The 13,410-nt window shown below is 36.3% G+C and overlaps 1 protein-coding gene across 1 annotated transcript; it reads right to left on the reverse strand.

Annotated features, from left to right (window-relative positions):
* Window positions 1-5,152: 5,152 nt before the first annotated feature.
* LOC134750942 (mannose-1-phosphate guanyltransferase alpha-A) lies at window positions 5,153-13,179 on the reverse strand. Its single transcript, XM_063686199.1, has 9 exons — window positions 13,017-13,179; window positions 12,056-12,254; window positions 11,240-11,408; window positions 10,811-11,022; window positions 10,383-10,479; window positions 9,117-9,275; window positions 8,462-8,582; window positions 7,945-8,088; window positions 5,153-7,125 (listed from the first exon to the last, which is right to left on the reverse strand). The coding sequence occupies exons 1-9, from the start codon at window positions 13,084-13,086 to the stop codon at window positions 7,025-7,027; spliced, it is 1,272 nt and encodes a 423-aa protein (XP_063542269.1). The 5' UTR covers window positions 13,087-13,179; the 3' UTR covers window positions 5,153-7,024.
* Window positions 13,180-13,410: the final 231 nt, after the last annotated feature.

Genomic DNA, 13,410 nt, shown 5'->3' on the forward strand with positions numbered 1-13,410 from the left:
GAATTCCCCCCTCCGAGTTTACGCACTCGCTAACGCGGTACGGCTACTGAATACGTACGTATTTTACTGTCATCCGGAAAAAGCGCAAAAACAAGTAAATAGTTTTTTTTTATGATGAGTAGGCAGGCGTTTGACCACGATCCCACCTGATGGTAAGTGATGATGCGGTCTAAATATTTATTAATCGTCACACAAGGTCGCATGTGGTCGCATTTATCATTCATTGTTTTCAATGGCACCCATACATTTCCATGTTCTTTTGATCTTAACATACTTTGACGTAATTTAGTGAGCTCTCTACGGCCCTTTTGTTAGAGTAGATTTATAAGTTTTATAACTTATCGTCGCGATCGACTGTGTAATGCATGCAATATTAAACCCACAAGTATAAATGTTTAAACCGCGACCATAATGTCAGTACAAAATGGGTCGGAAATTCAAATCTTTGACTGTATACCTACAGATTTTACGGTTTATCTCACGTATTTTTAGTCACTCGTGCGACATGTTGTGGAGTGCCTAGGTTTACGCTTTAAGCACTATAGTATTTTTCAGACAGCTTGGGTGAGGCGACAGCCGTAATTTCAATATATATTTTAGTTTTAAGGTTATTAAATTGTATCAAAGATATCTAATCTCTTTGATTGTAACTATGAAGATGGCACCTGTCATCGTACCCAAGCTAAATGATAAATACTATAACATTGCATTAGCAGCGGTAACGACAGCTGGCTGCTATAAAAGGCTGTTTAAAATAGTGGATTGGACTTTTACATACTTACCTATCTTAATTTTATAAAAATAGGTGAGTTAAACCGTATTTAATATATTAATAATGGGTCACTCACGTATTTTAAGTCGAAATGTTTCACTCCGTACCGAGGAGTGTCATCAGGAGCTTGCGTTGACGGTGACGGACCGGCGCAGACTTATATTAAAAGTATTATACCTTATTTAAAACACCGGTGATGCGTGTAGAACATCGAAACTGGACAAAAATATTTTTCCCTATTTTTCATGTAATCTATGAAAGTTTTACATGGATTTATACTAGTTTTGGTTTATTGGTTATTTTTGGAAATAGAGGCAGGGTTTAGGAAAAAAAATGGTAATAAAAATGTATATTAACATACATACACATAAATATAATCACGCCTATTTCCCGGAGGGGTCCGCAGAGACCACGGATTTCCACTTGCTACGATCCTGGCATACCTGTTCCCTTCCTTCACTTTCATAACATTCCTCATACACGCTCGTCGGTTTAGGGTGCTCTTGACCTGGCCTTTCTTCAGGATTTCCCCGATCTGATCAGAGAAAGTCCGCCGAGGTCTGCCCCTTCCAACTCCCGTTTCTACCTCTCCCTTATACACTCTCTTTGTTAGCCTTCTTTCACTCATTCTTTCCACGTGTCCAAATACGATCTCAACATACCTTTTTCAATTTTTGTCACTACATCTTCGTTCAGTCTACACTTTTCCCTTATCACACTGTTCCTAATTCTATCTTGTAATCTCACACCACACACACTTCTCAACGCTCTCATTTCCACTGCATTCACTTGGCTCTGATGCCTCATCCGCCATACCCAACTTTCGCTACCATACATAAGTGTAGGCACCAGCACCCCTCAACCGTGCTTTTTGCGACACCTTCTGGCTGCTCATAAAAGCGTTAAGTGCCTCATTCACGCGATTTCCAGCATTCACTCTCCTTTCAATGTCTTTATCATGCTTACCGTCCCTAGTGAGCAAGGTTTCCAGATACACAGACTCTTTCACAAATGTATATTAAAACATAAAAATAAGAAATACATGTTAATATGCTTAATTTTGTCTAATTATATAATTACGAATTAGTCATCATCATCGTCATACATTTCATTTCATCATCATAAATTCATCATGCAGTTAAAAGCTATATTTACAAACGATAACACATAAAAATTAACAATAACTTAATATCTAACTTAATTTTATTATCATTCACTTATTTTATTTAAGTATTTAAGTGGACACATCATCATCATTATCATGCATAAAGTTGAAACTACCTATAGAAACTGTATTTACATTTGATGTGCTAATACTATGAGGATTTGAGGAACGAATGAAGATAAAACTTCAGACTAGTTTCCTTGTCTTTTGCCTGGGAATAGCTCTGAAAATATTAATGAAGAGTTCCGATTTGATTAATTACATATTCATTATATATGTAGTTTATGTAGTTTATTTTTCATTGTTTGTTATTTATACTTAGGTATTTGATTTGTAAACTTTACACCTTTGTTATTTTGCACTGCCCATTAACTTATTTCTAGCCACTGAATCGCTATCTGAAGGTTGTCTGGAAGAGATCGCTTTTTAGCGATAAGTCCGCCTGTTGTTACCTACTCACTTATGTCCTGTCATTGTTTGTAACATGTATTTTTCTTTGTAGTGCACAATAAAGTATTTTATTATTATTATTATTATTATTAAGGCTCTATTGGCTTTCTACAGTGGAGGCATATTGTGCAGACGCAGGTGCGTGAATGTGAAGCCGGGGACACACAGAACTCGACGCAGTTGCAAGCAACGTAGTCCTCATTTTCCTCTCTGGATATTAAGATTATTAAAAATATTTTGACACTGTTTTTTGTATATCAACCACAGTTATGCAACGCAAGGAAATCTGTTTTTCACTCCTAATTTTTACACAAATATATTCAGTCAATATTCAGAGAGGAAAATGAGGACAATGTTGTATGTAGAAGCGGCCGCATTGTATCCTCTTAATGTTAGTATGACGAAATTCAATGTTTCCCCGCGATTCAAAGTAATAAGTTTACGGTAATTACGACCCACCAAAAACATTTCATGTAAAATGTTGCCAAGACGAAACGAAACCATAAAGCTCGCACTGTCAAAAAGTTATTAGATCTTTTGTAGAGCCAAGCTTTCTACAGGTAACTCTACAGGCCCTAACTTCACAAACTCTACACCTTAGTCGAAATATGTGGCTGACAACGACAAGACTATCTTACATACCGAATTTCAGCTTCCTAGGACTTCAGAACCCTAAAGGTTTTGATGAGTGAGTGAGTGAGTGAGTGACGAAATGGTTTTTTTTTTAGATATGAATAAAATCTAAAGTATAAGAGCTATGCAATTGAAAATTTTTATGCTTAAAAAGTCCCCTTTCGACATCATATCCCTAGAATTTTGTTTATCTGGTGTAATCCAGACCCAAGTTATGAGGGTTCAAAAAAACGACGAAGCGCTTCGTGAAAAGGTAGGTAGAGCCCTTGCGCTTCGCTTTGCTCGTCTTGGCGGGGGCACTACCGTACCCCCAGATATTTAAGTTAGGTCACTTACTGTACTATCCAATAAGTACCTACCTACTTAAATCAATGTCTGATTTGCTTACATTATATTGTTAAACAGACAAACTGTCATATCCCTGTTATTACACGATTAGTTCCTTTCTGACGTTGTTTACATGTGAGTCGTTCTCACGCAAAAGGCACTAGTATCAGTTTAATACAATTTAGGTAATTATATTACGATTTTACATTTTTTACCCTCTAATATATTCTCACAGGTGAAAAGTTGTATGTGCCACGCACAGTAGACCAAAGTTTTTTTGCCCTTAAGATTCTTATTGTAGAAAATTAACTTTACTCTCTTGTTGCCCACATTTAATAACCATATTATTACACAAACCTAAAAAAAAACTACTCTTTTGACAAGTAATGTTAACAATAAAAACCGGCCAAGTGCGAGTCGGATTCGCGCACCGAGGGTTCCGCACTTTTTTAGTATTTGTTGTTATAGCGGCAACAGAAATACATCATCTGTGAAAATTTCAACTGTCTAGCTATCACGGTTCATCAGCGTGGTGACAGACAGACAGACGGACAGCGGAGTCTTAGTAAAAAGGTCCTGTTTTACCCTTTGGGTACGGAACCCTAGAAAGTAAACAATTGCTTTGTTTGTACATAAGTATATATAGTTTACAGATTTAAGCGCGCGGTTGTTTTATGCGATAAACGCAGCGCTGAACGCATGCGATCAACGGAATGTAGGAGAAATGACATTTTACATTAGATAATCTAATGACACTTATTTTACGCGGAAAACGCAGCGGTAAGGTGCAGTGTCATTTTTCATTTCTCTTACGCATGCGTTTAACGCTGTGTTTATTGTATAAAAAACTGCGCGCTTTAGAATGAATCTACGCGTAAGCGTCATCGTCTCGTCTGTGGTTGGTATAGTTGATGATTATCATTAATGAAAATCATTTTAACATCTTTTGTCTTTCACAGAAAAATTTATTATACTTGAAAAGGCCAGTTTAGAAATTTGCGTTTATACGGGACAAATCTGATTCTGTACACCATTTACCTACTATATTATTTATTTATTTAATCGTATGGCTGATAATAACCGGGTCGCATATATAATAATTACTATATTATTAAATTTATACGATTTAGATACCTAATACCTGTTACCTGAGACCGTCACATTACTCGTATATCCTAGGAAACGATTAAGATACGGAACGTGAGAAATTATCGGATTCATAAATACATAGTACCTTTTGCATTCTAAGTTAGCTATTAATAGATAGGGTGAATGACCCACGATCCCAGTTGTGAATGAATCATGTAATTGTAAATGAATGGTGTATCGTGAACACAGATACCTGTATATGCAAGTTACAGTGTCTTAGTTTCGACATTTGTATGAAATAGGCAAAAAAAAACTATTTTCGGGATTGAAAAGATGTAGAACTTTCGCAATTTTGGAAATTTTCTGACGACGGTGGGTGACAATGCAATATGGTACCATCGAGCTGATCTGACGACGGACAAAGGGGGTGGCCATATAGGAACTCTGTGATTCTCGTAAAACAACGTAACCTAATTGTGATTGGGTTTGTTAGAATTGTCTAGGTGAGTAGTTAGCGATAAAAGCTTGTATCAAAAATGAAATTTTTGACTAAACTTATATATCTTTTTTTAGTAATAACGGCACGCAGCAGAACAACCAAGTTCGGTCTTATTGCAACTATTGCAAGGGTTTCAAAATACGTTACGGTGTTATTAGAACGCACCAGATGGCGCTACTATGTTTTGTCGGGTGGTTAAATAAAAGTTTAGTTAGGTATTGCACATATTTCATATATTTAACGGATTAAAATATAACATAACTTATTTACAGTACAATTATTTGCATCAACATCAAATAAGGTACATACTTACCCTACGTACAGGATGTAACAAAAATAGTGGAGATCCGTTTAACGGCGTATTCGGTCTCGTGTTCTCGTGTTAGGAAAAGTAGAATTTTTGAACACGATACCGAATATGCCCTTAAACGGATCCCCGCTATTTTGTATTACACCTTGTATAGTATCATAAAATCGATATAAAAGATATAAGTAGGTAAGACTGTTTCTTTATCCCTTAGCCATATTTTTCGAGGTAAATGTATACCACACTAAGCTTTTCCTGCCTCGCACAGCTAAACCGTGGAACCTTCAAGAAAAGAGCGTACTCCCATCTTAAAAGCCGGCAACGCACTTACAACCCATCTGGTGATGCGGGTGTCCATTTATTTATAAATCCAGACGGCCCCTATTCTATTATACATATAAGTATAGGTATTTCATTTATAAATAAAACAAGTTCGATTCTTTGGCGTACCTACAATTCGGAGCTGAATGTACACGTTGAAAATAAGTTACGACAAGAATTATATTAATATTTACCTATTACACAGTACACTTAAATATTCTTAATTTAACTTTTAAATGGGTTCAGACATACTTTTGTGCAAATAATAAATAGTTTTAGTTTAAATAAATACGTTTTTTATAGACGACTATCTAATTAAGGTAAATTCATATCTTTCAGTACTTTAAGTTCATATAGTCTTATTTTATTATACCTTTAAAAGGACTTTCTACAATACATAAAGAACTATATTTACCAATCAGTTGGCAAGTGAGAAATATACAAATATATCAATCAGAAGTGTAGGCGAAAAATGTGACTTCTAATTAGCCTCATGCATGAAGTTTATATTTGAACGAAATATGTTTTATTCGTATGTTTGTTACCGTTATATCATGTTACAAATGCATTTCCGTTTTTAAATTACCATTTAATTACTTAAAATTATAAATAAAAAGTACAAAAATTTGCCCGCGAAAAGCTAGTGAGCGAAACGCTCGAAACGCCACGTGACGTCACGCGTTCGACAGATTAGTGTCATTAGTAGCAAACGTCAGTTTTCACGCTCTGTCGAATTCGCGCCAAAAATTATGAGCGTTTCAACCGCTTAAAAATTTTCAACATTTTAAATATTTTTTAATAAAATAATGTTAAGGTTTACAAAAGTGTGTTCCAACGATATAAATTATGAATCCAAAAATAAAAATAAATTCATGCATGGAGCTAATTCCATCCACAATCTCAGCCTGTTGTTGTTGCAGTGCTTAGCCAGTTCGCATATAAGTTTGCCCAGCAATTTTGTAAACAATGTAGTAAAATTCCCCTGATAAGTGTCTTTGGAAGTATTGAATTCAGATTTAATATGTGAATTATGCTCAAATTATTTAACATATTCCAAAATATAACCACCAGAGACAGACAGTCCTGGCGAAGAATTACTAGGAGAGCCGACCCCAAATGATGGGATTAAGGCTAGGAAAAGAATAAAATATAACCACCCACCGTATCTCTGAATGCAGCTTTACGTATTTTTCAGTCCGCCAACTTTACGTTTTGGGACATGCATTCAGGCTGCTAAAAATCGAAAAAAAAAACAAACGAGCGGAAATAGATGTGGTAGGTATAGGTAATCGAATTGTGTCAAAATATTTATAATAATGTTAATATCCAGAGTCTCCAGAGAAGAAAATGGGGGCTACGGTCGTCCACTGTCGTCTTAAGCGTAAGCGTCATTTAGATCTGTAAGGGGTTGTGTGTTTAGTGGATAATCTGTGGAATGTACTAACAGATGGGCCGGTGTGTTTACAGGATGATTTCGTGCTTGAAACTTCGTGTGAGATGCTTGTGGGGCAGCACTATTGTGTTCAGGAGGATCGTCTCTGCTGGCACCACAACGCTGGCACCTGCACATATAGGAAATTATTAATCATACTATTAATTGTTACTTTAGTTAAATAAAAGAATGAGGTAACTCCAGTTGTCAAAAATTGGCATTTGACGATGGGGTTGGCAACTGTATTTTTTTTGTCTATTTTCTTAAATAATTTCTAAACTATTTGTTTTAAAATTATATAAAAAATATATTTGAAATTCTCACAATGAGCTCTTTCATTTGATATATAACACAATATAGTTTGAAAATTTTTATTTTTTAATTTTCTCATTTATGTTTAAAATTCATTTGTTTACGTTACATGTCCGTCTTCGGGTCACAAACTTACAAATTTCAACTTAATTGGTCCAGTACTTTCCGAGAAAATAGGCTGTGACAGACGGACAGACAGACGCACGAGTGATCCTATAAGGGGTTCCGTTTTTTCCTTTTAAGGTACGGAACCCTAAAAATAACAAAAATTTGATACTATTAGCAGGACTGACAGGTAAACCCAGTGCTAGCGCCATCTGTAAAATACTCCGGCCAATCCCATTCTGCTGCCTCAAACTCAAAACATATGGTTGTCAAAATTGAATGTTTTGTCGATTGCCGAGGACGTGACACGTATGGCAGCTACCTTATTAACCTAAAATGTTATCATGCCAAATATCGGCTTCATATTTTTATCAGAAGTGTTAAAAAAATAGCGTCACGTACTCGACACATTTCTGGAATGCCCGTTTATTACTAAGTAGCCAATCATTCATGATTATTGATAATTAAGTACCTCATTCTAAAACCTTTTAGTACTACCCGTGTACCTATTCACGTGGTAGCAAGTTCTTACCAAGGATAGTGATGGAGGGGTTCAGCCGTCCGTCCGCGTTGAAAAGCGCCTGATTTTCCATTTTGGCAAACGGCTTGTTGGGGTCCGGGTCCGAAGGAGTCCCTTCTATCCGGGACCACTCGCCCACGCTCGCGTTTTGACCCACTGTAGGTAATAGGTACAATATATGTGTCGTTCTCAAGTAAAAGGTACCACATTGTCGCTTACCATAAGGGTGAGGAGAGCTTAGGATGGTTCCTAAGACCGTAATGTGTATAAGACCGGTTTATAATTTGGATGGACATCATTTCGAATTTCTCTCAATTTTGATTCGGTTTTGAGCACTTATGATTCGATTAGAGAAGATAACAAAATTGTATGTTAGAAAAATACTGTCTCAATAATAACAATGGTTCGCAACCTTTTTATTTCTACCCTCTTGAAAAAGATTTATCTGGTGGAGATTGTACAAGTACGTAGATCAGTGGTGAGCAACATGGGATCTTGTATAAAGTAAAAGAGAATAAGTAAAACTTACCCACAGAGTACATGACGAGCGAATGTTCGCTGATGGTCGCGTTGTTCAGAATAATGGACTCCTTGATGCGAACACCCGCTTTTATGGTACATCCGGCTCCGATGGATACATTTGGTCCGATCTGTGATAAGTACAAACAATTTGAAACTAATAAATTCGAGACTTCACCCTCGAACAGCGAATATTTTGACCACATGCATTTATTTATTTCTAAGCTTTATAGCATCGTTTTTAGACGTTGCTGCTTGATAAAAAATAAATTTTTCATCACACTCGCTCAGTAAATGTGGAATTGCACGCAGACTTAGCGGGAACTATAGAAAAAGCGTTTTACCTAGGGAGTTATGAAGTTTCTAGTATTATAATTAACAGTTTTTTGTCTTTATACTTCATTTTTGTATCGCAAGTGCGATGAAAAACATTGTGTGTAACTCGGGGCGTAATAATATTGCAAACTCGAGTCTATAAATCGCTCCGGCGACCCGTCGCGATTTAACTATACTCTCGTTTGCAATATTTAACTTACGCCCCATGTTGCACAATGTAACTTGTACAGCACCATCTATTTCAGAGCTAGGAGCAATGCACGTCTAAATTCAAAGTGTAGCGAAGGATAAACTGTTATTCAGAGCTAAGTGAGTGTTTCAAGTGTTACCACAGCAGAGTCATCAACGCACGCAGTGGGATGCACAAACACATCCGGCAGTATGTTGTTGTTGTGTGTGTCGCTCTGTGTTCTGTGGAGTTCTAGATAGTGACGGTTGGCGTATATGGCGGAGCCGGGAGTTTTTACTTGAGACCACCAGTTTGTTATCTGGAATGAAAAAAAATCTTTAAGACATTGACCATACTTAGTAAATGAAGTAACATTGTCTGCTAGCATTAAAATAAACGTGAACTATGTAAGTACTTCAGGATACTAAGAAAATTACTAGATATTATAAAAATATGTGAAGGTATACGAAAGAACATTTCTAGTCACTTTAAACATTTTGAGTTATCAAGTTCTTAAAGTTAGAAACTATGCAAAAAAGTTATAGCGGTAACAAAATATGTAAGTGATAGTTCATTATTTCTTTAAGAACTGCATTTTTATGATAAAAAATCTTATTTTTCACAAAAGTCACTAGTCATTTCATTTTCCTATAGCCTTCATGGTTTAATGTAGTATGTAAAAAAATTTTTTTTTTAATTATAGATATAGATAGACAGCTAGTGACGTCAAATGGAAGTGGACGTAAACATAAATACATGATTAAAATTCTAGGGTCAAAGTCAAAGTCGGAGAAGTTGATTTTTAGGGTTCCGTACCCAAAGGGTAAAAACGGGACCCTATTACTAAGACTCCGCTTTCCGTCCGTCCGTCCGTCTGTCCGTCCGTCACCAGGCTGTATCTCATGAACCGTGATAGCTAGACAGTTGAAATTTTCACAGATTATGTATTTCTTTTGCCGCTATAACAACAAATACTAAAAACAGAATAAAATAAAAATTTAAGTGGGGCTCTTATACAACAAACGTGATTTTTTTGCAGTTTTTTGCGTAATGGTACGGAACCCTTCGTGCGCGAGTCCGACTCGCGTTTGGCCGGTTTTTATTATAGTCTTATATGGTGGCAGGATACGGGCGTTTAAGCATATGCCTGTCTTAGAAATTATAAAAATCGAAAATACATACACATTTTTTTAAGTAGTAAGTAACTTGGGCATTTCATTTGGTATTAAAAATGGCAACGGTTGCATAGCGCATACATGAGTGAAGAAATTCAAATATGTTTGTATATATGCCATATGACTATAGCCATTGGGCTATAGTCATATGGTAAAGGGATTGCCCTTTCGTCAATTAGAAGCCTGTGCCTTCATTGGGACGTACCTATATGGGCTAAATTGTAATTACAATTACCTACTATCCTTATTACCTGCATGGCATAAAGCGTGTTGGTGCCAGCCAGCGGCGCCAGTACGTCCTGCTCCCAAGACATACAACCAGGGTTTGGGGTGCTCTGATTGTTGCCACTGGAACAATACAATTACTATAAGGTTTTGCCAAAAAAAGACTGAAATTAATGTCACGATAGAAAGAAAATAAAGATGTCTAATATTTAATTGGTGTTGCATGCTTAGTAAGAATAAAATACAATACAAATCCTCTTTATTGCACATGCAACCTCAAAATAATTTTCGCATCGTTTTTATGACGCAATTGACATAGGCAAAATTTTTAACCAACTTTTAAGTAGCAGGAGGTCTTTATCTCGAAAAAATCGTAGTACGGTACAAGTGTTTCAAACTTTTTGTTTTTTGCTATTATTTTAGGTACGGAACTCTAAAAACTTTAGGCACCAACCTGTAGTAGTCTGCTTCTTTCCTTTCCAAAGCCTTCGCCATAGTCTGAAACACCTTCGGCGCGCAAACGTAAACGCCACAATTGATAAGTGCTGAAACGTAAGAGGCAGGCTTCTCCACGTAGTGCGTTACTGCTTTTGTACTGGATTCGCGTACCATGCAGCCATAGTGGATGGACTGCTGGCGGGTTGCTTCTGTGCCCATGATTGTAACCTAGAAAAAAAAACGGTAACATTGCCTGCCTCGTTGTACTAAACGCCCTCGTTTATATTCGGCCGTTTAAATCTCGATGGGAAACACTTTTTCTCTTGTGTCCCAGTTTTCAGAGTCAAAGGGTTGCTTTGTATCCAATACATAAATGGAAATTATGGGTGGTTTTCTTAGTATAGAAAGTTCCATATACCTACTTTCAGTATACTTATTGACTCACCAGCGAGTTAGGCCTCTCCATATGGAACTCCCAGAGCTGTTTAAGCGGGAAGTCTGCACACACATCTCCATTGAGAAGAAAGAAGGCTGCCGGGTTCCCTGCTCGGATCTGGTCACGGAAATGGTATAATCCTCCACCAGTGCCTAGGGGAGTAAATTCTTGCAGGTATCTAGAAGAAAAAATACAGTAAAGCTGTAATTTTTTTGTATATAAGTATACAAGTAATATTAATCCATCTCCAGATCATGCCTAGCACCCATAGTCCAAGCTTTGCTTAGTTTGGGGCTAGGTTGAACACAGATGTCTCCTAATATTTATTTATTTTATCTTCAGAGCATATTTCTGAAAAGAAAAAAACCGGCCAGGTGCGAGTCGGACTCGCCTACCGAGGGTTTACCCTAAAAATGACAAAATGAATGAATGCATGAATTATGTTTATTGTTTAATTAATGGGTAATGCTTAATTAATTAAGTTAATTGCAAGTTACCTAAAAGGACAGACTATCGTCCCTTAAATCGTAATTAAGTAAATATTATCTCAACAAAAACATAAATGAGAGCCAAGTTCAATATTAAGAATATATGTCATTGTTGACTCGCCAACAAAAGAATTGAGATCTATATTTGTGTGTAGAAAATCCTGAAATTACAAAGGATTTGTCTTGGCCAGTTTTTACGTATATTGTATTATATTTGTCTATGTTACTTTTCAGAAATTTTGGTAAAAACTAGCAAAGTCAACCACGTGTAACCAACATGTCTTATATACATTAGAATCTAGTCACTAGATGAAGCCTTTTTTTTGGATTAACTAACCTGATAGCAACCGAATACTCTCTATGCATGTCCCCCACAAACTGAGCCATGTTTGCAGCAGTGTAAGAGCCAATGATGAGGATCTCCCGGACTTGAGGGAGCTTGACACAGGCAGCGATGTGGTGTTGAATCAATGGTATGCCGGCTATAGGAAATAGGGGCTTCGGAGTATCTAGAGACAGCGGCCGGAAGCGGGTACCTGAAATTATAAACTTAGGTTAAGAATTGCTACTACGCTATTGCTATTGCTGCTACGTGGAAATCCATGAACAAGGCATATGTCCGCCAGTGGACGGGAAATTGAGAAGACAAGTTATACCTTTGGGTTTAGTAATGGTGGATTGCCCACTTCATTTTTATGATGAATTGAACAAGTTTTGCCTCATCTTTAATAAAAACAATTTTTTTTGCATTTGTGTTTAGCAATGTAAATAAGTTTAAAAAAAGGTCTATATTTCAGAATACCTAAGGTTGTTTAAAGTTTAAGTAAGTGTTATTGTGTATTTGATTGTTATTTGTATTTAAGCTCTCCCTTACTTATTTATTTTTTACATTGTGTCCACTCAGGGATAACCCATTTACTGATTGCCACCTTGTCCATCTACTGGGCCTTACACAAAATCAGCATCACGGAGTGTGCCATGTGGCTCATACCGTGACACCAAGCTGAGTAAGGACCATTTAGCGCAACTTAATGTGTAATTATTTTTAGTCTTAGTTTTATGTAACATGTTGTGCTAATAAATGCTTTTTCTTTCTCTTTCTTTCTTCAATAGTGTAAAATTAAGGTTTCACCATAAAAACATTTCAAGATTTTAAAACATAAATTTTCAGTATTATACGACTCAACTGCTGATTGATTTGCTTTGTAAAAGCTATACGACTATAATTTTAATAACTGTTAAATATACAACCTTTCATCCTTATCATTGTCGGCGATAAAGTGATAAAACATTTTTACCTTTCTGCGGTCCCCCTATAAGTATTACTGCTTTTAACATAGTAGAATTATCGTACAGCGGCTTGTCCATTGTGATTTCACGATTAATGAATATTAGCAGGAAATTCTATCGCAAGTTTTAGTATTATTTCAATGTTTACAATACACACGTCACACAAAAACGTGTCAAACTGTCACTGTCAATGTCAAATTAAATAAAAATTCGGATGTGTAGTGTACGTTCGAAAACTAAACTACTGTAATACTGTCATATCAGTAAATAAAAAACAAACAAATACGTCTATAAAAGTCTGACAAGCCATTTCCGTCAGTAGAAAAAAGCGGCAAATTTAATAAATGTAGGCGCGAAGAGTTAACCTCCCATAGCAAAATTTGAATTTCGCGCCTTTTTCTA

The sequence above is a fragment of the Cydia strobilella genome, chromosome 21 (assembly GCF_947568885.1).
Source record: "Cydia strobilella chromosome 21, ilCydStro3.1, whole genome shotgun sequence".
Lineage (NCBI taxonomy): Eukaryota > Metazoa > Arthropoda > Insecta > Lepidoptera > Tortricidae > Cydia > Cydia strobilella.

What these genes read in the sequence shown, in the direction of transcription:
- LOC134750942 (XM_063686199.1), bottom strand. Translation starts at nt 13,086, where the DNA reads ATGGACAAGCCGCTGTACGATAATTCTACTATGTTAAAAGCAGTAATA. An exon ending in TATAGGGGGACCGCAGAAAG is followed by an intron (nt 12,255 to 13,016) that starts GTAAAAATGTTT and finishes TTATAATTTCAG; the next exon opens with GTACCCGCTTCCGGCCGCTG. An exon ending in TGGAGAGGCCTAACTCGCTG is followed by an intron (nt 11,023 to 11,239) that starts GTGAGTCAATAA and finishes TTTTTTTTCTAG; the next exon opens with GTTACAATCATGGGCACAGA.